Source organism: Oncorhynchus mykiss, chromosome 7, assembly GCF_013265735.2.
Source record: "Oncorhynchus mykiss isolate Arlee chromosome 7, USDA_OmykA_1.1, whole genome shotgun sequence".
NCBI lineage: Eukaryota > Metazoa > Chordata > Actinopteri > Salmoniformes > Salmonidae > Oncorhynchus > Oncorhynchus mykiss.
The window spans coordinates 64,710,744-64,738,273 of record NC_048571.1 but is presented as its reverse complement, the minus strand read 5'-3'; the positions used below and the strand labels follow the sequence as shown (position 1 = coordinate 64,738,273).

The following is a 27,530-nucleotide window of genomic DNA, read 5'->3' as shown; positions in this document are numbered from 1 at the left end:
GAGGCTATGAAGCAGGCAGTGGAGGTGGCCATAAAGGTGAAATTTAAAAAAGGAGAACTATCCGTCAGGCAAAATGGTCATGTTGGCATTGGTTCTGTGACACCACTGGAACGGCGACACCTGTGGGAGAAGTGTGGGGGATGAGTAGGGTCAGAAGGGAGTGGAATTACCCAGTGTTGACGAGTGGGAAGGATGTGGTAGTAACAGATGAGAAGGCAGAGATGATGGCCAAAGCTTTTGTCAAAGTGCATAGCTCTGCAAATTTGGCAGAGGGGCAGAAGCGGAGAGGACGAGAGAGTAGCATTCTGGTGTGCTGGATAGGAGGGAGGATGTAAATGATGCGTTGAATGCACCATTTACCATGGCAGAGATGAAAAGGGCAATAGGTAAGGCTGGGTTAACTTCTCCTGGGAAAGATTAGGTGTGCTATGTTATGTTGGCCCATCTTAGTGATGAGACCCTGGATAAGGTATTGGGGTTCTACAACACAGTATGGGAGGAGGGGAAACTACCAGGCAGTTGGAAGGAGGCAGTAGTGGTACCAATCCGGAAGCCAGGAAAGGACCCAACGAGGCCAACGGCTTTAACATTACATGTATGTAAGATTATGGAACGTATTATTACAGAGAGGCTAACTTACTTCTTGGAGATCAGAGGGCTCGCATCGCCACATAAGGGTGGGTTCAGGAAGGCTCATTAACTTTGAGCTGTGTCTTTGATGTATGTATACTAGGTTTGTATTGCTGTCTAACATTAGCGTGGATATAATCTACCAAGCTAACATTAGCTAGTATGTGGACACCCCTTCAAATTAGTGGATTCTGCTATTTCAGCCACACCTGTTGCTGACAGGTGTATAAAATCGAGCACGCAGCCATGCAATCTCCATAGAGAAACATTGGCTGTAAAATGGCCTTACTAAAGAGCTCATTGACTTTCAACGTGGCACCGTCATAGGATTCCACCTTTCCAACAAGGCAGTTCCTCAAACTTCTGCCCTGCTGGAGCTGTCCCGGTCAACTGTAAATGCTGTTATTGTGAAGTGGAAATGTCTAGGAGCAACAACGGCTCAGAAAATCGGATGCAGTCTATCACAGTGCCATCCATTTTGTTACCAAAGCCCCAGATTGGCTGGAGTGGTGTAAAGCTCACCGCCATTGGACTCTGGAGCAGTGGAAATGCATTCTCTGGAGTGATGAACCACGCTTCATCATCTGGCAGTCCGACAGTTTTTGCAGATGCCAGGAGAATGCTACCTGCCCCAATGCATGTTGCCAACTATACAGTTTAGAGGAGGAGGAATAATGGTCTGGGGCTGTTTTCCATGGTTCGGGCTAGGCCCCTTAGTTCCAGTGAAGGGAAGTCTTAAAACTACTGCATACAATGACATTCCAGACGATTCTTTGTGGCAACAGTTTGGGGAAGGCCCTTTCCAGTTTCAGCATGAAAATGCCTGTTCACAAAGCGAGGTTCATACAGAAATGGTTTGTTGAGATTGGTGTGGAAGAACTTGTCTGGCCTGCACAGAGCCCTGACCTCAACCCCATCAAACACCTTTGGGATGAATTGGAATGCTGACTGGGAGCCAGGCCTAATTGTCCAACATCAGTGCCTGATCTGACAAATGCTCTTCGAAGCAAGTCCCCACAGCAATGTTACAACATGTAATGGAAAGCCTTCCCCGTTATACCACCCATGGCACCACCCTCAGGTACTTCATCTGTTTGTTTTTCTCTCAGTTGTATCAATTACTATTGTTGCTGTAGTACTTCTCTATTTGCCTAGTTAAATAAAGGTTAAATAAAATTTAAAAAATTGCAAATCATGTTCATCAATTTAATTTGTTTTTTCAAATAAAAGTAGACACCACCTGCTGTGCTCGCTGCGGAGAGCGTGATCCGCCTGCAAGTTCCCCTCAGGAGTGCAGGTCCGTGGTGCCGTGGGTGTGCTGTGACTTCTGCCAGCATTGGTTCCACTGCAAGTGTGTGCAGTAGGATCCAGAGGTAGTGGTGGAGCAGGATTTTATCATTATTTTTGTGACAATATAAGGATGGAGGTTGAGATTTAATTGTTTGCTTTGTTTGTTTTCAGATTAAATGATTTATTTGTATAAAAAATAAACACACATACATATATATATATATATATATATATATATATATATATATATATATATATATGTGTGTATAAAATATGTGTGTGTGTATGTATGTGTATATGTGTGTTTATTCAACCCATTTTGTGTATTTCTTCCTTTACTTTCCAAGTGCATGTCTGCAACACAAACTACAACAGTGTTTTCATTGTTTGTCAATGCACATTAATAAAATGTAAGTTTTATTTGATGTAAATTATTCATACTCATTTATATTTTACTATTAAACTGGTATCTACTTTCTTACAATATAAAATTAATCTGTAAAACAAATTGAGAGATAATTTGGATAAAACACTGAAGATGTTGGTGAAGAACCATTTTTAAGAGTCCACAGGAGGGCGCACCAGGCTACGCAAAGAAAAGTTGACGAGCAACTAATTTTATTAATTTTTTTAAATCGGAAGACTAACCAACTAGTCAATTATCTAGTAAACACTTCGGATACGAGGTTGGTGTCTATTTTTGGAACCAAATGAAACGGATATATCTTGTAATTTTAACAAAATAGTAAGGTGGGCAATAACTGGGCGGGGACCGTATGCCGAAAATACGGGACGTCTTTTTATTTTGCTAAACCGCTTATCAAAAAGCTGATAGTATTGCCACAGAAATGTCAAACATTCTAATTGCTAACCCGTTAACTAACATTTTACGACACCAATAATCACAAAACATTGATGGCTTGATCACAAGATAACACCGTTGAAGGTAATATATTTCTTGAAACGCTGTTGAATGTGCCGGTAATACGGGGTCCCACGTCAACTATTGAGCGGAGTTGTGGGAGAGACTCACCAAAATGTTTAATTGTGGCGCAGATCGGTGCAGCAGTCATTCAGATTCGGTAGGCAATTAGATCTGGCATCGACACAGGGCTATCACGACTCCTACTTATATCAATCAGTACACGTGTAAGAACCTAATCATTACGAAACCTGTATTTGATCAAATAAGCCACATCATTTATACATACTTTTTACATTCTTCCTCAAACATAATGCTCTATACCAGTGGTTCCGAAACTTTTAATAGTCCCGTACTCCTTTAAACATTCAACCTCCAGCTGCGTACCCCCTCTATCACGAGGGTCAGCGCACTCCCAAATGTTATTTTTTTGCCACCATTGTAAACCTGCCACACACACACACACACACTACGATACATTTATTAAACATAAGAATGAGTGTGAGTTTGTCACAACCGGGCTCGTGGGAAGCGACAAATAGTTCTTATAGGACCAGGGCACAAATAATAATCAATATTTTTGTACTTTATTTAGCCATATTACATAACCTTACTTGTACATCAAAATTGTGAATAACTCACCACAGTTTAATGAGAAGGGTGTGCTTGAAAGGATGCACATGTATTGGAGAGAGTCTGTCTTTTTCTACACACAATCTGTCCCTGTATTTAGTTTTCATGCTAATGAGGGCTGAGAATCCACTCTCACATAGGTATGTGGTTGCAAAAGGCATCATCAGTGTCTTGACATCACAATTTGCAGTTGTTTGTGTCATCTGTTTCGGGAAAGTACCTGCGTAATTGCACACGCAACTCACTCAGGTGCTTTGCTATATCACATTTGACATTGTCTGTAAGCTTGAGTTAATTTGCACACACAAAATCATACAATGATGGAAAGATCTGTGTGTTGTCCTTGTTAATGCAGACAGAGAAGAGCTCCAACTTCTTACTCAAAGCCTCAACTGCGTATATTTTCAGCAAACTTAACCTGTAAATATTTGAATGAACTTAACATTCAACAACAGACAAACTGAACAAGTTCCACAGACTTGACTAACAGAAACACTGACATTCCTGTCTTGCAGGAAGTCACGCACAGAACGAGCAGTATGGCTGGTGGCATTGTCATGCTGGAGGGTCATGTCAGGATGAGCCTGCAGGAAGGGTACCACATGAGGGAGGAGGATGTCTTCCCTGTAACGCACAGCGTTGAGATTGCCTGCAATGACAACAAGCTCAGTCCAATGATGCTGTGACACACCTCCCCAGACCATGACGGACCCTCCACCTCCAAATCGATCCTGAGTACCGGCCTTGATGTAACGCTTATTCCTTTGACAATAAACGCAAATCTGACCATCACCCCTGGTGAGACAAAACCGTGACTCGTCAGTGAAGAGCACTTTTTGACAGTCCTGTCTGGTCCAGCGACGGTGGATTTATGCCCGAATGCAACGTTGTTGCCGGTAATGTCTGGTGAGGACCTGCCTTACAACAGGCCTACAAGCCCTCTGTCCAGCCTCTCTCAGCCTATTCCGGGCAGTCTGAGCACTGATGGAGTGATTGTGCGGTTCCTGGTGTAACTCGGGCCATTGTTGTTGCCATCCTGTACCTGTCCAGCAGGTGTGATGTTCTGATGTACCGATCCTGTGCGGGTGTTGTTACACATGGTCTGCCACTGCGAGGCCGATCAGCTGTCCGTCCTGTCTCCCTGTAGCGCTGTCTTAGGCGTCTCGCAGTACGGATATTGCAATTTATTGCCCTGGCCACATCTGCAGTTGTCATGTCTCCTTGCAGCATGCCTAAGGCACTTTCACGCAGATGAGCAGGGACCCTGGGACCCCCAACCAAAGAGAGGTGTCACAAAAAGCAGAAATATATATAAAATTAATCACTAACCTTTGACGATCTCCATCAGATGACACTCCTAGGACTCAATGTTACACAATACATGTATGTTTTGTTCGATCAAGTTCATATTTATATCCAAAAACCTCAGTTTACATTGGCGCCATGTTCAGAAATGCCTCCAAAACATCCAGAGAGATTGCAGAGGGCCACATAAAATAACAGAAATACTCATCATAAACTTTGATGAAAGATACATGTTTTACATAGAATTCATGATAAACCTGTTCTTTATGCAACCGCTGTGTCAGATTTCAAAAAAGCTTTACGGCAAAAGTACAATATTCAATAACCTGAGAACAGCGTTCAGCCAAAAAAGCAAGCCATAGCCGCCAAATTGTGGAGTCAACAAAAGTCATAAATAGCATTATAAATCTTCACTTACCTTTGCTGATCTTCGTCAGAATGCACTCCCAGGACTCCCACAAGAAATGTTTGTTTTGTTCGATTACGTCCATATTTATGTCCAAATACCTCCGTTTTGTTCGCGCGTTTAGCTCACTATTCCAAAGGCACAATGCGCGAGTGCAAAATCCAGACGAAAAGTCAAAAGAGTTCCATTACAGTTTGTATAAACATGTCAAACGATGTTTACAATCAATCTTTAGGGTCTTTTTTATAATACATCTTCAATAATATTCCAACCGGACAATAGCGTATTCAAGAAGGAACGGCGCGCCCGCGTGACCGCGCAGTAAACAACTGATTGGCTTCAGCCTAGTCAACTTGTTGAAACAGCTCTTATTCGACACCCTTCCACAAAAGAAGCCTCAAACAATTTTCTAAAGACTGTTGACATCTGCTGGAAGCCTTGGGAAGTGCAATCTGTTCCCATAGACACAGCATATTGGATAGGCAATCACTTAAATGAAACTACAAACCTCAGATTTCCCACTTCCTGGTTGGATTTGTCTCAGGTTTTCACCTGCCATATGAGTTGTTGTACTCACAGACATCATTCAAACAGTTTTAGAAACTTCAGAGTGTTTTCTATCCAATATTACTAATAATATGCATATACAGTGGGGCAAAAAAGTATTTAGTCAGCCATCAATTGTGCAAGTTCTCCCACTTAAAAAGATGAGAGGCCAGTCATTTTCATCATAGGTACACTTCAACTATGACAGACAAAATGAGATTTCTTTCCCAGAAAATCATATTGTAGGATTTTTAATGAACTTATTTGCAAATTATGATGGAAAATAAGTATTTGGTCACCTACAAACAAGCAAGATTTCTGGCTCTCACAGACCTGTAATTTCTTCTTTAAGAGGCTCCTCTGTCCTCCACTCGTTACCTGTATTAATGGCACCTGTTTGAACTTGTTATCAGTATAAAAGACACCTGTCCACAACCTCAAACAGTCACACTCCAAACTCCACTATGGCCAAGACCAAAGAGCTGTCAAATGACACCAGAAACAACATTGTAGACCTGCACCAGGCTGGAAAGACTGAATCTGCAATAGGTAAGCAGCTTGGTTTGAAGAAATCAACTGTAGGAGCAATTATTAGGGAATGGAAGACATACAAGACTACTGATAATCTCCCTCGATCTGGGGCTCCACGCAACATCTCACCCCGTGGGGTCAAAATGATCACAAGAACGGTGAGCAAAAATCCCAGAACCACACGGGGGGACCTAGTGAATGACCTGCAGAGAGCTGGGACCAAAGTAACAAAGCCTACCATCAGTAACACACTACACCACCAGGGACTCAAATCCTGCAGTGCCAGACATGTCCCCTTGCTTAAGCCAGTACATGTCCAGGCCCGTCTGAAGTTTGCTAGAGAGCATTTGGATAATCCAGAAGAAGATTGGGAGAATGTCATATGGTCAGATGAAACCAAAATATAACTTTTTGGTAAAAACTCAACTCGTCGTGTTTGGAGGACAAAGAATGCTGAGTTGCATCCAAAGAACACCCTACCTACTGTGAAGCATGGGGGTGAAAACATCATGCTTTGGGGCTGTTTTTCTGCAAAAGGACCAGGACGACTGATCCGTGTAAAGGAAAGAATGAATGGGGCCATGTATCGTGAGATTTTGAGTGAAAACCTCCTTCCATCAGCAAGGGCTTTGAAGATGAAACGTGGCTGGGTCTTTCAGCATGATAATGATCCCAAACACACTGCCCGGGCAACGAAGGAGTGGCTTCGTAAGAAGCATTTCAAGGTCCTGGAGTGGCCTAGCCAGTCCCCAGTCTCAACCCCATAGAAAATCTTTGGAGGGAGTTGAAAGTCCGTGTTGCCCAGCAACAGCCCCAAAACATCACTGCTCTAGAGGAGATCTGCATGGAGGAATGGGCCAAAATACCAGCAACAGTGTTTGAAAACCTTGTGAAGACTTACAGAAAACGTTTGACCTCTGTCATTGCCAACAAAGGGTATATAATAAAGTATTGAGATAAACTTTTGTTATTGACCAAATACTTATTTTCCACCGTAATTTGCAAATAAATTCATTAAATATCCTACAATGTGATTTTCTGGATTTTTTTTCTAATTTTTTCTGTCATAGTTGAAGTGTACCTATGATGAAAATTACAGGCCTCTCTCATATTTTTAAGTGGGAGAACTTGCGCAATAGGTGGCTGACTAAATACTTTTTTGCCCCACTGTATTAGCACCTGGGACAGAGTAGCAGGCAGTTTACTCTGGGCACCTTATTCATCCAAGCTACTCAATAATGCTCCCCTGTCACCAAGAAGTTAACTGCCTACCGTCTGTAAGCTGTTATTGTCTTAACGACCGTTCCACAGGTGCATGTTCATTCATTGTTTATGGTTCATTGAACAAGAATGGGAAACAGTGATTAAACCCTTTACAATGAGGATCTGTGAAGTTATTTGGATTTTTACAAATTATCTTTGAAAGACTGGGTCCAGAAAAGGGACGTTTCTTTTTTTGCTGAGAGTATATATTTTTCAAATGAGAATCACGTTTTTATTTGGCGTACCGCCGACGGCATTGCACGTACCCCTGGGGTAATACCTGCTCTATACCATTTTACAGGTACAACGACTTGTGTACTTTACAGATGGTTTGTTTCAATGAAATGCCAATTATCCCAAAGTGAGCAGTCTGCACTGCTGGGCAGTGAGATTGTTTTGGGAGGTATGTAAGATGGGAGGATATTCGCGGCTTTTATTTCCTTCTCTCCATTTGGGCAATTTTGTTTGCTTCTCTTGTTTCATCACCTCTTTTCACTACACCTCTCTTGTGGGCTGTCTCTCTCTCCTCACTCTCACATTCTCTATCTCGTTCCCTCTCTCATATCCCCCTGTTTCGCTCAGCCCAGGCGTCACAGTTTGCCTTCTAGGACCCTTTTCCTGGAAACGGCCCTATGGCTGAGGCCACCTCGGGGCAAGATGGGAAGGAGTAGGGGGAACAGGCATCTTCCTGCAAATCACATGGTACAGGAGGTGCCTTCACTTCTTGTCTTAAATGAGTTCAGCTTGTGGTCTACGATGTGGTTGAGAGATAAATGGAAGCATGGAGTAGTGGGCGATTACCCTGATATGCCAACTACACATATGTGTCCATCCTGCCACAGCTTTGTGTAGTATTTTGTGTAGTATTTCTACACCACTGTTTTAGTTAGCTTCGTTATGTGTGTCAGCCTGCCCCACCCTTGTGAGTTCTGGTGTTCTCTACTTATCCTGTCTCCCTCTCTCCAGCCCCCTCATTCCTGCCAGACCCTGAGGATCACGTGACCTCTGTATAGGTTTTCCATAAATTCCTCACATTCAACCAATGGGCATCCAGTATCACAACCTTCGGTTTCCCTGTTACCTCATTCCTGCCTGCACGTGTGCTTTCTTCAGTCTCTCTCCCTATAGGTCAATGTATAGGCTAATCTATAGTTCAAGGCCAAGCAGCACAGCACACTGTATTGCTGATCAGGCACAGGTTGTTGGAAGAGTATGTTGTCAGAGAGTGAGACATTACATGTGAAAGTTTAGTCCATTACATAAGTCCTCAGAGGCCATGATGAAACAACATATAGAAAACATCTTTCATCCTGGTGTCAACTATAGACATGTTGGCCTATTTATTATTCGCTGCAATGTATTTTGTTTGTATATCACAATGAAATTCATATACTTAATGTATAGCTCTTATCTGCAGCCTATTCACACTGCTGTTTTTTCATGAGCTTTTTATCTTATAAAAAACCACACTTCCTGTGTTCTTTACTTGCTGTTTGTTTAAACTTTTTCCTGACATTTCTGTTATGCATGTTGTGTTCTGTTTTAATTTGATACATTTATTTTCCAGCTGTGTTTTATCAGCTGGTGAACACTTTCAATATCTTAATCGCTTAGTACAATTAGTAAAAATTTAAAAAATCCAACAGACCCATATGCAAACATACCATCATTATAGATTAATTACATTTCTGCCTGGTATTGCATTGTTTTGCAGGTGGTGTTGCAAAGATTCTGTGATTGCCAATATAACAGATATTCTACATTTCTTAATCCTCCAGACCAGGTATTTCCAAACTGTGGTACGCGCAATGCTGTCGAGGGTACGCCAAATAAAAATGTGATTCACTTTTAAAAAATGTATTTTTTCTTCACATTTTCCAACAGTATATTTATATTTTTCAACAAGTGAGTTTTTTTTCTCACCTGAGTAGCCTCGTTTCACTGCCAAAAATAAAATACAATTATCTAGTGTTCAGCGAAATAACAACACAATGTCAAATACAGGTAGCCTAGTCAAATAATTAACATCCAATCACATTAACCGTTACTCTCTCGCGGGAAACCTTCACTCATAAGCAGACATTTAGAAACGAAGCATGACCATTTGAAAAATAAGCCACAGGAGTTTTTTGAGCGAGAATAAAGGCGACTTTCGAGTAGTAAGACATGTATAAAAGCAACAGATACCATTAAGAAGGGGCTAGGTCTTATTACATGCATACATAATACCACAAGAGGATCTGAAGGAAGCTGCTCCTGCGTTTTCTTGGCTGTGTGCTTAAGGTCGTTTTCCTGTTGAAAGGTGAACCTTCGCCCCAGTCTGAGGTCCTGAGCGCTCTGGAGCAGGTTTCATCAAAATTCTCTGTACTTTGCTCTGTTCATCTTTCCCTCGATCCTGACTAGTCTCCCAAGTCCCTGTCGCTGAAAAACATCCCCACAGCATGATGCTGCCACCACTGTGCTTCACCGTAGGGATGGTGCCAGGTTTCCTCCAGATGTGACGCTTGGCATTCAGGCCAAAGAGTTGAATCTTGGTTTCATCAGACCAGAGAATCTTGTTTCTCATGGTCTGAGAGTCTTTAGGTACCTTTTGGCAAACTCCAAGCGGACTGTCATTTGCCTTTTACTGAAGACTGGCTTCCGCCTGACCACTCGACCACAAAAGCCTGATTGGTGGAGTGCTTCAGAGACGGTTGTTCTTCTGGAAGATTCTCTCATCTCCACAGAGGAACTCTAGAGCTCTGTCAAGAGTAACCATCGGGTTCTTGGTCACCTCCCTGACCAAGGCCCTTCTCCCCTGATTACTCAGTTTGGCTGGGCGGAGAGCTCCAGGAGGAGTCTTGGTGGTTCCAAACTTCTTCCATTTAAGAATGGACGTTCAATGCTGCAGAAATATTTTGGGACCCTTCCCCAGATCTGTGCCTTGACACAATCCTGTCTTGGAACTCTATTGACAATTCCTTTGACCTCATGGCTTGGTTTTTGCTCTGACATGCACTGTCAACCATGGAAGCTTATATAGACAGGTGTGTGCATTTCCAAATCATGTCCATAGGTGGACACCAATCAAGTTGTAGAAACATCTCAAAGATGATCAATGGAAACAGGATGTACCTGAGCTCAACTTCTAGTCTCATAGCAAAGTGTCTAAATATCTTTGTAAATAAGGTGTCTGTTTTTTATTTTAATACATTTGCTAAAATTTCTAACGACCTGTTTTCCCTTTGTCATTATTGGGTATTGTGTGTAGATTGAGGATTTTTATTTATTTAATCCATTTTAGAATAAGGCTGTAACAAAACAAAACAATTGAAAAAGTCCAGGGGAATACTTTCTGAATGCACTGTATTTACTTTTTAAAAAGTTATTCATGTCAAATTCAAACACTCATTTATAATAATGTACCTAAGATTGCATAATAATGTACATAATGTTTATAATCAGTTTATTTGCAGATATGTTCAAATAAAGTGTTATAATATGTTATATACTCCCATTACCACAATCATACTCTAGTTTGAAAATATAATATAGGCCATCAATCAAAGGCAAGATAACTAGTTGATAAGAAATGTATAAAATAAATTTGGTCTTCTGAATGCCTCAGCAAAGGCTTTGTTTTATTTTACTGTTATGACTGATGATACTTTTTAATTACTGGTCATCGGTGATCCGTGCCTCTCCCGGTTTGAATGATTCAATTATGCTTTAGGATTCTTAACGGCCAGCAGGTAGAGTAGCGCTTAAGAGCGTTGGGCTAGTTACCGAAAGGTCGCTGTTTCGAATGCCGAGTCGACTAGTTGAAACATCTGTTGATGTGCCCTTGAGCAAGGCACTTAACCCAAATTACTCCTGTAAGTCACTCTTCTTCTAAATGACTGAAATGTAAAGAGGTAGCTAATTTTAGCCTATATGATAAATCTAAAATGTGGTTTGTAACCAAAAGATTGGTGATGCACATGGTCAAAACGAAAAAGTATGCTGCCTTTATAGTCTTTAGTTCAAATGTTTTACATGGTAGTCATTTATTCCTTTGTTCTCTGTAGCTGCAGATAGTTGGTGATCATTTTGTCAATAGGTTTCAACCACATAGGTCTACTACGTCATATACATACATTTACTGTAAATAAATAGCATTTGGAATCATATTTAGCATGTAAATATGCAATTAAATAAATAAGTTTAGGATATTAAACCAGTTTTGCATGCTATATCGATAATACAGTATATTTGATGAGGCTATGAGCGAACACAGGAAATATTTGCTATTTCGGGATCCTTGGGACGTCCAATATTGAATTTAAAATGGTTAAGATTAGGGTAAGGGTTGGTTTAGAGTATGGTCGTTCCAATGGGTTCTAGATAGCACTAACCACACAGGAATGCGCTCAGGACGAAGCTGGTTGAGAAGAATGCCTGTGGTACTCCCACTTCTACGAGATCCAATCCGCGACGACGAGCAGTTTCAAGGCGCCCCTGAAATCCCCAGAAGAGAAAAAACAAAGCATTCGATAAACGAAAACAATCCATTACTAATCAGACACATCTATTCTTACTTTGGACCAATGCAATCAATTATTTGACCAATATATTTTCCGCTTTCTTATTGGAGATTATGCTCGTCAGGGTTGTTTATCAGTAGTAAGGGGAACTTGAAACCGGCCCCTGCCATTTCCCCTCGGTTGTTTTGCTTTTTTATCCTGGATTCTCCATGTTGGAGCAATAGCGAGGACTTGCCTAGTATTAGCTAGCTGTCAGAGGGGACCTTGGCGTTACAATAATATACATCGTGTTAAATGCATGAGACAAATTGGGTAGCTTGAACGTGGAAAGATAGCGGCAGCAAGCTGCAATTGCCACGAGAAAAAACGTTTTTATCTAAATATTTTAGGACACCAACGGGTTGGTAAACGCAATTGCTAACCAGCTAGCTGAATGTTGAAAGTAGCTACCTGCGAATTGGGGGAACGGATTGGACTTTGAGGGGCTGTGCATTTGTTAGATGGAAAGTTCTATTATCACTCAAGTGCAGAAAGAAGATAGTCAACTGCCGTCCAAGACAGGTAAATTCTCGGGTTTATTGGCGCGGTGTGATCACTTTTAAATAAAATCTTGTTGAAGCTGACTCCGACACTAGCTAGCCAACTGGTAGCTAGCAAGCAAGCGGCTGCTACTAGGCTAGTAAACATGCTAATAGCTACACGCCAGTCTAATTAATTAATGTAAGGACAGGTTTGAGTTGGTTTTGTCATGTGAACAACATTTTATTTAGGTTCTTGTTGAATGTGTTTCGGACATTTGGGTTATGGCCTGAAGATATCCCAACTGCTGGATGTACTGAATCAGATTTGCCACTGTGTGGGTGTCCATTTTACATTCAGCGCGCGAGTCAAATAATAGAACGTAGCGAGTTCGTGCTATTCATGCGCAGACGATAACATCAGTCAGATAGCGAACATCTGGATAGTTTTTGTTTGTTTGTTTTTAACCGCAAACTTACAAACTACTGTCTTGTTGGCTAATATTATGCAAACCATCGATTCTAGCCTATATTGTCAGCCAGATACTCCATAGATTTTAAATATTTGTATAATTGAAAAGCTGTGAAACACAAGTGTTGACCGCCTGGAAGTACTGTAATGTCTGGAATGTGCCTGATCGTTTTTATTTGTTCAGACCGTCAGATTGCATACTTTTGTTTGCAATTTGTCATATCAGTTTGTATAAATAATTTTATTTTGGCATGGCTGTAACTGTAGTCTTCATTCATGGACTGTCATGCAAATATCTGTCAAAGTAGACTCCTTTTATTAGGGTGTTAGGGGACAAAATACAACTTTGCCTCTGGTATTCTACTTTCTATTCCATGTTTTATAGAGAAGCTTCTTAGAACACTATTTCTTGATGATAGGATTTACCATAGCTGAGATCTTATTTTCAAGTTATTGGAAAAGGTCAACATTAATCCGTTGTCTTTAATGGCACCTAATCACCTTTCTGGATTCTTAAATTCAACACATTCTGTTCAGTGTCTCAAGATAGGGTGGTTATATTATTATAACATTTTCAGGGCTGATGTAGAACACAGATGATCCAAATTAAAGTAATTTATTCAATTAAAATGTGGTATTACAGTAATTTATGACTAATTTAAGCTAGGGTGGTCATTATTAACATATCTTTATGCAAGACTGAGTTTGTAGCAATTTATGAAGTAGAAATACAAATATTTGTATACTATTTTATGCAAATTAGTTACTTAATATGGTAATTAGTTTGTAAGGAATTTTAAAAATACATCATGTTAAGCCCACTCATTTAAAGTAAGCTGGTCATACTAACATATATTGATGTTTTTTTTGCAGTGGGTGGTAACAGAGTACATCAAATTGGGATTAAGTAATAATTATTATTATTTTGACCAATTAGTAACTGTTAGGCTGTATTCAGTAGCTTAACTGATTAGACCTAAAGTGCCAAATAATACACCCAACCCTGTGCCACCTGCATACACACAGCCCCCAACACAGGCTGTGTGTGTGGTAATGATGAAAAGTCTAACACAGACACACACTTCTCACTAAGTATAAACTGTAACATAGGAGGCTACTAGTCTATTTACAGCTTACTTCTAAGGTAAGCCTAAAACTGAGTTGAGTTACATTGTAATGTTATTTTTGGTTTTGATGAGTTACTCTGTGATAAGATGAACTGCACCATTTTGAGCAAATAATTAGCCTAGGCTCAGAAGAGACAGTGAGTTGCCTGCTAGCCAGTTGCAGAGAAGGATAGATGGGACACAATTTCAATTCACTGGTATTTACACTGAAGAAAAATAAACGCAACCATTTCAAAAAGATTTTACTGAGTTAGTTCATTTAAGGAAATCAATCAATTGAAATAAATCCATTAGGTGCTAATCTATGGAATGAACATGATTGGGAATACCTAAATGCATCTGTTGGTCTCACACACATCCCTACTTTTTTTTTTTTTTAAGGTATCAGAAAACCAGTCAGTATCTGGTGTTTAATTTGCTTCATGCAGCACCACACGTCTCCTTCGCATAGAGTTGATCAGGCTGTTGATTATGGCCTGTGGAATGCTCTCCCATTCCTCTTGAATGGCTGTGCGAAGTTGCTGGATATTGGCGGGAACTGGAACACGCTGTCGTACACGTCAATCCAGAGCATCCCAGACTTGCTCAATCATGAGACATGTCTGGTGAGTATGCAGGCCATGGAAGAACTAGGACATTTTCAGCTTTCAGGAATTGTGTACAGATCCTTGCGACATGATGGTGTGCATTATCATACTGAAACATGAGGTGATTGCGGTGGATGAATGGCATGACAGTGGGCCTCTGGAGCTCGTTGCGGTATCGGAGTTCAAATTGCCATCGATAAAATGCAATTGTATTCCTTGTCCGTAGCTTATGCCTGCCCATATTATTACCTCACCACCACGGGGCCCTCTGTTCACGACGTTGACATCAGCAAACCTCTTGTCCCCACATCTGCCTGGTGCAGTTGAAACCGGGTTTCACACTTCTTCAGCGTGCCATTGGCCATCGCAGGTGAGCATTTGCCCACTGAAGTTGGTTATGACTCTGAACTGCAGTCAGGTCAAGACCCTGGTGAGCATGCAAATGCGCTTCCCTGAGACGTTTCTGACAGTTTGTGCAGAAATTATTCAGTTGTGCAAACCCACAGTCATCAGCTGTCCGGGTGGCTGTTGATAGACTATGCTGGAGGGTGAACAAGCCTGATGTGGAGGTCCTGGGTTGGCGTTGGTTACACATTGTCTGCGGTTGTGAGGCCGTTTGAACATACTGACAGAGAGAAATTAACATTCGATTCTCTGTCAACAGCTCTGGTGGACATTCCTGCAGTCAGCATACCAACTGCACGCTCCCTGAAAACTTGAGACATCTGTGGCATTGGGTTGTCTGAGACAACTGCACATTTTAGTGGCCTTTTATTGTCCCCAGCACATGGTGCACCTGTGTAATGATTATGCTGTTTAATCTGCTTCTTGATATGCCACACCTGTTAGGTGGATGGATTATCTTGGTAAAGGAAAAATGCTCTCTAAAAGGGATGTAAACCAATTAGCACAAAAATATGAGGGAGATAAGCTTTTTGCGCATATGGAAAATGTCTTATTTTATTTCAGCTCAAGAAACATATAAACCCAACCTGTAAAGTGTTGGTTCTATTTTTGGTTAGTATGGCTATGTTCTTATCAATTGTAGGGCTGTGGCCACGGAATTCTGCTAGCTTTTAATTGAAAGAATAAAATCGTCAATCACAAAATTCGCAGCTGGCACAATACAGCCACGCTGCTTCTCACCCGGCTCGTTGCCTAAGCGAACGGCGTCAGGCACTCCCACACAGCCAGCAAGCTAGAACTCGTCATAGAAACGGGGGTTACGACATTAATTTGGACCAATCCCTGACAACCCATGCCTCAAAACGTAGTTACAAAACTCTAATTTGGAATCTGCTACGTTTCATTTTCGTGTCGCAAAATATTTGAATGACAGAAGCAAAGGAAATAGTTTTACCTTATTTCAGTTAAAAGATGTTTGTGAAATTAACGGGCTGCATTTCCGCAGGACCCGACGGAGATCTTTGCTGCGCAGTCGGCATTTGTCATGCTGCGGGTGGGAGCAGGGATTCTTGAGACCACTTTGGGATAAGAAAATGTTTGTGAAATGGTCGTCTTTCTGCTTTGTATGCGTAATAAATATTGATTCGATAGCCTAATAATGGGCCGTGTGAGAATCTCTGGTAATTTAAAACCTATTTCCTAGGTTAATTTTGCGCATTTTGATATTGCATATCGGGTGCAAAATTGATGGGACCATGCCTGGCAAGTAAGCTGCCTCACATAAGCTTAAAATAAAATTGAGGGACTGCGGTTGGGTTAAGGACCAGTTATTGCGGTAGAGGGTGGGAGTCGGACAGAAAGCCAGCAGGTGCGGTATGAAAAGCTGCAGGTCCAGCGATAGCAGAATGAACAAATCAGTCCCACGCAGACCTCTACCGTGAAATATGCCATCATGACTTTCCCATACATTTTGGCAATACAATGTTGCACCAATCTTACTTTAGGTTGAAGAATACCCATCGCAAAGAGCAAATGAACACACAGATTTAGCGGATTTCACAAAAGGGGCTGGCCCTCAGATTTGAATGTTCTTAGCATGGCAGTTGATTTACGTTTGGGCTCACATCCTATAAATATCATAACATACAGTATTACGATTTTTAGACATGAGTAACAAGTGCCACATTTTTTCAGATTTATGTATTTTTTGGCGAACACATTGACATTTAGTGAAAACAGATTTGTTCACTGTTTTTTTTGTAGAATTCTGCATAGCGTCCATTGTTTGTCGCGTCACCTAACACCCTACTTTTTTTTAAACAAAAACTTTTGTTGTTAATTTTGCTAAGCAATACAGACAGTCAACGTAAGATCTGGTTAATGCCACAGACAGGAAAGATGGTCATGATGGCTGTATATGATAAGCATGTTTGTTCATTTCAGATAACTTCACCCCTACCCACTATCCTACCCATATGTTGAAAGTATAACACAGACATACCACCATGTAACTACACTGTCTTTAGGACCCCATAAGACAAGGATAAACATTCAAAAGCCTGAAATGAGATGGTGCAGCTGACATGAAGGCATTGTGTGTTTTTTACGCTCCGTCTCTGAACTGGATTAAAGGCCCTGCCTGGTCCAGATGGGAAACTCCATGTTTGTTTTTCAGATTGTCTTGAGCTCTTGTGGGTGGGTGGATGTTATTGCACGTTATCGTCAACTGTCCTTCCTTTGTTGTCCTGCACAGATAGCCCTACATCTCACAGGCAAAGAGGGGGAAGTTTGTTTCTTAGCAATGTAGGCATACCACGATGCTACATTGGAGGATGGCATGTTGAGCAGGGGGGGATAAGAAATGTCAAAGTCGGAGTAAATTCCTTAACTTCTGTTATTGGGGTATGGCTTAGGGGTTAGTTGCACTTCAAGACAAGGCTGCGTGGAATGATATGATTCCTCTGTGTGAAGCATTCTGGGTGACAGACTTGTTTTCAGTTTGCGATGAGAGCACGGTACTGTGATTGTCTAACTTCCCATGTTTGGTCTGCTCATCATGATCACTGTTTTTGTTGGAATGCTTTTACTGGTTTCGAGCTAGCTATCTATCGGGATAAAAAGCTCTAAATAAGCTTTGTTGTACAATTAAGGGTAAAATACACTGCCTTTCAAACCGTCAGCAATCGTCTAATGAATTCGGGGCTTGTGAAATTATACCTAGGCTTTACATATAAGCCTTCTAATAATATTTTAATTATAAAGATTGTTTAACCTGCTTTTTGCAATATTCACTGATGTGGCTTTAAAATCTGTCTGAAAATGCCATTTTTGTTGTACATTTAACCTGAACCATTCAAAATGCACATTACTTTTTTTGTAGCAGACATTATAGAAAATTAACCCAGGTCTCCTAAACAATCTCATAAGCACAAGCCCATGTGCCAGCTAATCTTTATATTTCAAGTTTAGCCAACTTGGATCTATGTGCTAGCTAACAACAATAGAACAGTTGAGTTGTTATGAGCACATCCTTCTGTCCGTCTCCAACTTTTTGAACAGCATGCTAGCCTCTTCACTTTGTTCAGATGCTGAAATCAAGTGGCCTACCTTATTTCTCAGAATGCGAACGAGTTGCCAATTCCATATAATTGTTTTATGCTTGTTGCACATTTATAAAACAGACTAGACAGCTAGCGACAAACTGAGCATGAATTTTACAGAATCAATTTTCATTGATACTCCTGTTTTAGTAGTCTGCTCTGTACGCAATTTGAGGAGTTGAGACAAAGGGTATCGTTAGAATGGTTAACTACTCCTCTATTACAGTAAAATAATGTCTTTCAGTGTCCATATGACCGATTTTCTGTTGGACCAAACCGAGTTAAAACCGCTTGTCAGAGAGAATGCACAGAATGGAGCAAAGGAGACCAGACCAAAAAGACAACATGAGAATATGCAGACATAAACACTAATTAAAAAATAAACGTATTTTGGGGATTCTTGCTATATAGGCATTTGGAATACCATGCAAAAACATACATTTTTAATTAATTTGATATATCGCCTAGCCCTACTTGAAAGCTTTATTTGTCACTCATGGCTGTAAAAGTATCCATTCAACATTCTCAAACACTATGGAAAGGTAATGAAAAGGTAAGATTGGAGACAACATGCTTATGACAGCATTGTCAGTAGTCATGTGCACTGTAGGGAACAGACAGGACAGTGACAGTAGGATGAGTTTCAGTTGTGAAGTTGAACCCAGTTCCAGTGTAGAACAGGAAGTGTACTTTGCAGCAGCTTCATGCCTGTAGTTGAGAATATGTTGGATAAAACTGGGTTGATGAGTTTAGTTGGAAATCCAAATCTACTGATAGGCTAGGCCTGCTGTCCAAAAGTATGATATAAGTTACGAGGGGGATCTCAGACACTGAGTGTGAAGCAGGCCTTAAAAGATGCTACACAGGATTTAAAAAATAATTTTAACATTGTAATTTCAGAAAATGTCCATAATATATCTGCAGTAATAGTGGAATGATTGTGTTTCAGTGTTACTTACCCGCCAGTGTTGTGATTGGCTGTGATATTTGCCAACTAATTTGGGCAAATTGGGAAAGCTGTTTTGACTAGAGGTCGACCGATTAATCGGAATAGCCGATTTAATTAGGGCCGATTTTCAAGTTTCCATAACAATCGGAAATTGGTATTTTTGGGTGCCTATTTTGCCAATTTTTTTTATTTTTATAAATACCTTTATTTAACTAGGCAAGTCAGTTAAGGACACATTCTTATTTTCAATGACGGCCTAGGAACGGTGGGTTAACTGCCTTGTTCAGGGACAGAATGACAGATTTTCACCTTGTCAGCTCGGGGGATCCAATCTTGCAACCTCACAGTTAACTAGTCGAAAGCAATAACCACCTGCCTCTCATTGCACTCCACAAGGAGTTACGCGACTGCAGTAGAAGCCAAGGTAAGTTGCTAGCTAGCATTAAACTTATCTTATAAAAAACAATCAATCAATCATAATAACTAGTTATAACTACACATGGTTGATGATATTACTAGTTTATCTAGCGTGTCCTGCGCTGCATATAATCGATGCAACACCGGGGGATGATTTAACAAGAGCATTTGCGAAAAAAGCACAATCGTTGTATGACAGTACCTAACCATAAACACCAATGCATTTCTTAAAATCAGTACACAGAAGTATATATTTTTAAACCTGCATATTTAGCTAAAATAAATCCAGGTTAGCAGGCAATATTAACCAGGTGAAATTGTGTCACTTCTCTTGCATTCATTGCACGCAGAGTCAGGGTATATGCAACAGTTTGGGCAGCCTGGCTCATTGCGAACTAATTTGCCAGAATTTTACGTAATTATGACAACATTGAAGGTTGTGCAATGTAACAAGAATATTTAGACTTAGGGATGCCACCCGTTAGATAAAATACCAAACGGTTTCGTATTTCACTGAAATAATAAACGTTTTGTTTTCGAAATTATAGTTTCCGGATTCGACCATATTAATGACCAAAGGCTCGTATTTCTGTGTGTTATGTTATAATTAAGTCTGATTTGATAGAGCAGTCTGACTGAGCGATGGTAGGCAGCAGCAGGCTCGTAAGCATTCATTCAAACAGCACTTTCGTGCGTTTTGCCAGCAGCTCTTTGCAAGCACAGCGCTGTTTATGACTTCAAGCCTATCAGCCTAATGGCTGGTGTAACCGATGTGAAATGGCTAGCTAGTTAGCGGGGTGCACGCTAATAACATTTCAAACGTCACTCGCTCTGAGACTTGGAGTAGTTATTCCCCTTGCTCTGCATGGGCCACGGCTTTTGTGGAGCGATGGGTAACGCTTCTTCGAGTGTGGCTGTTGTCGATGTGTTCCTGGTTCGAGCCCAGGTAGGGGCGAGGAGAGGGACGGAAGCTATACTGTTACACTGGCAATACTATAGTGCCTATAAGAACATCCAATAGTCAAAGGTATATGAAATACAAATGGTATAGAGAGAAATAGTCCTATAAATACTATATTAACTACAACCTAAAACCTCTTACCTTGGAATATTGAAGTCTCATGTTAAAAGGAACCACCAACTTTCATATGTTCTCATGTTCTGAGCAAGGAACTCAAACGTTAGCTTTTTTACATGGCACATATTGCACTTTTACTTCTCCAACACTTTGTTTTTGCATTATTTAAACCAAATTGAACATGTTTCATGATTTCTTTGAGGCTAAATGGATTTTTATTGATGTGTTATATTAAGTTAAAATAAGTGTTCATTCAGTATTGTTGTAATTGTCATTATTATAAATAAAAATCGTCCGATTAATCGGTATCGGCTTTTTTTGGTCCTCCAATAATCGGTATCGGCGTTGAAAAATCATAATCGGTCGACCTCTTGTTTTGACCTTGTCTGTGTTATCTAGTGGAAATTGGGTCAAGCACCAATGTAGAAATTGCTATGTAATTTCCTGGTTGCTCCAATTCTACACTGTTCGCTCAATTTCAGTTAGCTTAATCTGAGAAAACAAGCACTGAATAGTGTAGGGAATCCTTGCATCTAAATCGCTGTGAAATATATTTTCAATTACAAAAAATATAGTTTTCACAGCTGAAGCTGGTGGACAAAAACTGAAAGTAAAAGGCTCATGCGTAAGTCTGCAATGTTAAGTGTAAATGGGATGCAGGGGCGGGGTTGTTTTGAATGCAGGCTAGTATTGCAATTAACCTAGGTTTGTGTGGGGAGCGGGATTGTGAGAAATTCTAGGTGTAGCATCATTAACCTGAACTGGGCAGAGAACAGAAAATGGTTACAATAAAGGACGGGGAAAGTATTAACTGAATTTGTATCACAAAGTGGGAGTGAAATGTAGGCTAAAGAATACTACACAGACATGAGTTAAAAATCAACTAGCTCCTGTTTCAGGTGGATCTATCCTATTTTATAATAGCCTATCTAATATGTTTAGTCTACATTGCCATGCTTCATGTGCTTACTATCTCTATAAGTGTTGAAATGTTACACTTAAGTGTTCCACTTAGAGAAACATGACGTGCGTAATGAGGGCAAGCAACAAGATTGTAGTCTTCAATTAAGATAGTGGCTAGTAGTGCCTCGATGTGACTCCCCACTGCCTCCCTCACACCACACCCGCACTGTTTACATTCATACCAACCATGTGGCCTATTGAAACTTCAGTAATCATTTAACACTAAGTGAGAGGACCAATCTCAAATTGCTTGGCATTCACATCAAAGTTTGTGTACACGTGTTCACCTCATCCAGGAGGGAGCATGTTAAATATATTTGAATGACAAATGACTCATCTCTTTATCTCTTCTCCTAACTAGAGTAGCGGTGCTCAGAGAGCTGGCATACTCAACAACTTCTTCAATTCTAGCCTGTTTTTGGTGCAGAGTAATACAAATCAAAAGCAAATGTTATTTGTCACATGCTTTGTAGACTAAAGGTGAAATGCTTACTTAAGGGTCATTTTCCAACAATGCAGAGTTTAAGATAAAATACAAATGGTGACAAGGAATAAATACACAATGACTAACAAATAAAAATAATTAGTAAAAACATCATGGCTATATACAGGGAGTACCAGTTCTGAGTCAATGTGCAGAGGTAATTGAGGTAGTGTACTATGTACTGTAGGTAGGGGTAAAGTGACTAGGCAACAGGATAGATAGACTGTAGCAGCAATGTATGTGGGGGTGTGTGGTGTCAGTGTATGTGTGCGTGCATATGTAGTGTGTGTATTGGGGTGTCAGTGTAATACTTTGTGCAAAAGATCAGGTAGCTATTTAGCAGTCTTGTTTTAAAGTCTTATGTTTTGGGGGTAGAAGCTGTTCAGGGTCCTGTTGGTTCCAGACTTGGTGCACTGGTACCACCTGCCATGCTGTATCAGAGAGAACACTCTGGCTTGGGTGGCTGGAGTCTGACAATTTTGGGGTGATTTCCTCTTACACCTTCTGGTAGGCTTGGGCGGTATACCGGGTAAGGAAATAGCCATGCAAAGGTTTTTCTATATGTTTTAATATTTGTAGCTACTTTAAGTAAATACCTGCAGTCAACTTGTGCAATACGTTAGGAGATAAAGCAGACCACGTTCTTCATTTCACCTGTCACGTTACTTTACATTATGAAACGTATTGTAGTTCCCCAGACGTGTTTGTTTGTAAATGGCACAACCAGAAAACGCGGGATCAGAGTCCAGCTATGTAGTGACAAGGGTTGTTGTGTTTTATACACTGCTCAAAAAAATAAAGGGGACACTAAAAACATTCTAGATCTGAATGAATGAAATATTCTTATTAAATACTTTTTTCTTTATATAGTCGAATGTGCTGACAACAAAATCACACAAAAATGATCAATGGAAATCAAATTTATCAACCCATGGAGGTCTGGATTTGGAGTCACACTCATAATTAAAGTGGAAAACCACACTACAGGCTGATCCAACTTTGATGTAATGTCCTTAAAACAAGTCAAAATGAGGCTCAGTAGTGTGTGGCCACCACGTGCCTGTATGACCTCCCTACAACGCCTGGGCATGCTCCTGATGAGGTGGCGGATGGTCTCCTGAGGGATCTCCTCCCAGACCTGGACTAAAGCATCCGCCAACTCCTGGACAGTCTGTGGTGCAACGTGGCGTTGGTGGATGGAGCGAGACATGATGTCCCAGATGTGCTCAATTGGATTCAGGTCTGGGGAACGGGCGGGCCAGTCCATAGCATCAATGCCTTCCTCTTGCAGGAACTGCTGACACACTCCAGCCACATGAGGTCTGGCATTGTCTTGCATTAGGAGGAACCCAGGGCCAACCGCACCAGCAAATGGTCTCACAAGGGGTCTGAGGATCTCATCTCGGTACCTAATGGCAGTCAGGCTACCTCTGGCGAGCACATGGAGGGCTGTGCGGCCCCCCAAAGAAATGCCACCCCACACCATGACTGACCCACCGCCAAACCGGTCATGCTGGAGGATATTGCAGGCAGCAGAACGTTCTCCACGGCGTCTCCAGACTCTGTCACGTCTGTCACATGTGCTCAGTGTGAACCTGCTTTCATCTGTGAAGAGCACAGGGCACCAGTGGCGAATTTGCCAATCTTGGTATTCTCTGGCAAATGCCAAACGTCCTGCACGGTGTTGGGCTGTAAGCACAACCCCCACCTGTGGACGTCGGGCCCTCATACCACCCTCATGGAGTCTGTTTCTGACCGTTTGAGCAGACACATGCACATTTGTGGCCTTGCACAAGGGCGGAGGTAGCGGTCCTGCTGCTGGGTTATTGCCCTCCTACGGCCTCCTCCATGTCTCCTGATGTGCTGGCCTGTCTCCTGGTAGTGCCTCCATGCTCTGGACACTACGCTGACAGACACAGCAAACCTTCTTGCCACAGCTCGCATTGATGTGCCATCCTGCATGAGCTGCACTACCTGAGCCACTTGTGTGGGTTGTAGACTCCGTCTCATGCTACCACTAGAGTGAAAGCACCGCCAGCATTCAAAAGTGACCAAAACATCAGCCAGGAAGCATAGGAACTGAGAAGTGGTCTGTGGTCACCACCTGCAGAACCACTCCTTTTTTGGGGGTGTCTTGCTAGTTGCCTATAATTTCTACCTGTTGTCTATTCCATTTGCACAACAGCATGTGAAATGTATTGTCAATCAGTGTTGCTTCCTAAGGGGACAGTTTGATTTCACAGAAGTGTGATTGACTTGGAGTTACATTGTGTTGTTTAGGTGTTCCCTTTATTTTTTTGAGCAGTGTATATTAAGTGTTTTTTTGCAGGGTGCTGTCTGCTGATGGAATGCTTGTTTGTGAATTCTCATGTGAGTGGGGAAGTGCAACTGAAGCACAAAATGAGTTTGATGCCAATCAGAAATTACAATAAGAAGCATTTTAGATCTGCGTTTACAAAATGCATCAAGATATTTCTGTAGCGTTTTAATATTTTATTTCCTGTGTAAAAAAACAAAATTCTGCATTTGTGACCCCTAAGTTTAACTTGCTAGTTACTTAATTAAATGGCTGAATTAGTAAGGGCATCAGATTGTTATCTTTCTGCCGTGTTTGAGACTTAACGCATCCAAAGGGCTTTGATCTGTACAGCTGCCACTGCAGCTTGATTTCCTTGGGATTTTTCTCTGCTCTGCTCCTCCCCCATCTTCTCGGAGCTGGGAGCTGAGCTGGCAGGGCTTTTGCCCTAAGAACTCCCAGACTCCACACAGTGTGTACACACTACTATTCTTCCTTCAGAAAAGCATGCTTTAAAACTTTGTCAATTTCCACAATCTCTCGTTCACATTCGCTTGTAAATGTCCAAACTCAACTAAAATGACATTCCGTAGCTCCTACCTATACATGTATTCCTTTGTTAGCTGGATTGCCTGTCTTTGAAATTTGTTTATTTTAGTTTGCACCTGTTAGCTTATTTAGCTAGCAGCCTAAATAGAAATTCGGTATTATTTGTGCTAATTTTGTTAGCATTCTGGTAAAAGATGCCCAATGGTCTTTGTTTTTTTGGTAACCCTTGTGTACTAAGCCGTTAATACCGTAAATCCCGACATGAGAGAAGGATGGTATGACAATGTAAAAATCTGGATACTGCCTAACCCTACCGCCTGGTAGTTACTATTAATAGCAATGTCGGCATTTGTCTAATAAAATACATTAACTGTCATTAAAGCTGCAATATATAACTTTTTGGGTGACCTGACCAAATTCACATAGAAATGTGAGTTATAGATGTCATTCTCATTGAAAGCAAGTCTAAGAAGCCGTAGATATGTTCTATGTGCGCTATTTCTATGCTTCCGGTTTAGTTTTGCCACTTTTAGTTTTGTACACAAACAGCTGAAAATTCAATATTTGTATTTATTGACGATACATTTCACAGCGGTTTAGATGGTACAATTATCCTCTTCACTATGCATTGCTTTTTTTGTCACCAACTGAAATAAGGAAAACTTCGAATTTTAGCAACCAGGAAATGGCAGAGCGATTTCCACATATTACACCTTTTATATGTTTGTCAGCGCTTGTTGACTGTAGCCTCCTCTTGACTCTGTTTGTTCCAAATGGCCCCCTATTCCCTATTTAGTGCTCTACCTTTGACCAGGGCCCATAGTGCACTACATAGGCTATAGGGTGCTTTTTGGGAGTCATCTGTGGCTTTTTATATCTTCTCATGCCTCTGATGCCTGAGTGTGTAAATGGAGCCGACTCCCTCCTCTTCTATCAGGCCCGGTGAACTGTGGCTATGCCGAAATAGACCCATACAGAGAGCAGGATCAGTTTCCTTTCTGCTCTGATCTATTAGCCCTGGTAAAGACCAGGCCTGATGGATCTATTCTAGTGGAAACAGGATTCTCCTCTAGAGAGGGATACGGAAGGCACATTATGACCAGGGTGGTTTCCTGGACACAGATTTGTCATAGTCCTGGACTAAAAAACATGCTAATTGGAGAATCTTAATTGAAATAACTTTTTAGTCCAGGACTAGGCTCATTCTGTGTCTGGGAAACCAGCCCTAAGGTTATACTGGTTATTAGAAAGGGTGACAAAAGGGTTGGTACCAATTAGAGGTGTCAGTTATTGTAGGCCTACGTGTTGTGGGTGTTTGTTACTGATTTGAGATTGACTGGAAGACTCACGAGTGCAAATTAATGTAGTCTTAGAGATGTCTGTTTAGGGGCAAGGTTGTAGGGGATTACATATTTGTCCTTTAATCACATATAACAACACTATCTCTTATTAGTCTAGGTTTGGGATGGCCCATATGGGGTTTCTCCTTCCATGAGTTTATTTACACATTTCTCCATGTGTTAATATTAATTTGTTCATTCTCTTCCTAGGCCTGGTGAACCAATCTTCCCCAAAGAAGCCTCGGAGCCGGAATATCTTCAAAGCGCTTTTCTGTTGCCTCCGAGCACAGGATGCCCCTCAGCCTCCACCCCCTGCCCAGGATACTCTACTCCCTCCTGAGGACAATGGGACGATCGACAAGGTAACACAACCGCCAGTCAGCTAGCCACTCCAGTGGTTCAGAGCTGCATTCCATGTGGCAGGGTTAGACCAGCACTGTTGCTGATTCTACATTAGCATTGAAACCATGACCTGCAATGGGGAAATCAAGTAGTAAAGTGGCTGTAGATAATTCCTTTAAAATTATGAATAGAATGACAGTAAAACAGTTACGCAATGTGTTTGCTGAGTAGTTAGCTGAAATTCACTATGATTGTGTTTATTTTCCACTTTGATGGAGAACTATCTTTTTATATAGTAATATTCACTGAACAAAAATATAAATTAGGGATACAAATGACTAACAGACCCTCATTAAGCGGTCAACAAACAGTTACATTTAATTAAACAGTTAAATGACCCGACCGACAGAGAACACTATTAGAGATCTGTATATAATGACAAGATGCTTATGTTTCCGCCCTAACAACGGGAGTCGGCCCAAGGTGGGAAGGCAGGCGACAAGTTTAGGCACAAAATAAGCCCATAGAAACGTATTAAGCTTATTTTGGACAGATTTCAGCAAAAGTAAAATATCTCGTTTTGCCTCTTCCTCGCTGATACTATGCATACATACATGTACCGGACATTTTTCATTAAGAGTTTAATTCTCAGGGATATAATCCCATTAACGGAATCGGTTTGACAACATCTGGTGAAATGGCAGAGCGTCAAATTCAAATTAAATTACTATAAATATTTAACTTTCATGAAATCACACATGCAATATATCAAATTAAAGCTACACTTGTTGTTAATCCAGCCAATGTGTCAGATTTCAAAAAGGCTTTACGATGAAAGCAAACCATGCTATTATCTGAGGACAGCACCCCATCA

The 27,530-nt window shown here is 41.0% G+C and overlaps 1 protein-coding gene and 1 long non-coding RNA gene across 2 annotated transcripts in view; both read left to right on the top strand.

Annotated features, from left to right (window-relative positions):
* Positions 1–1,576: 1,576 nt before the first annotated feature.
* On the top strand, positions 1,577–2,340 carry LOC118965386. Its single transcript, XR_005052715.1, has 2 exons — positions 1,577–1,711; positions 1,861–2,340. It is a non-coding gene; the product is annotated as an uncharacterized LOC118965386 (long non-coding RNA).
* Positions 2,341–12,036: 9,696 nt separating this feature from the next.
* LOC110528240 (carboxy-terminal domain RNA polymerase II polypeptide A small phosphatase 2) overlaps positions 12,037–27,530 on the top strand; it is a 29,730-nt gene continuing 14,236 nt past the window's right edge. Inside the window, exons 1-2 of the mRNA XM_036983827.1 lie at positions 12,037–12,589; positions 26,525–26,676. Of these exons, the coding sequence (XP_036839722.1) occupies positions 12,529–12,589; positions 26,525–26,676 (213 nt within the window). The 5' untranslated portion in view covers positions 12,037–12,528. The remainder of the gene's footprint in view (positions 12,590–26,524; positions 26,677–27,530) is intronic.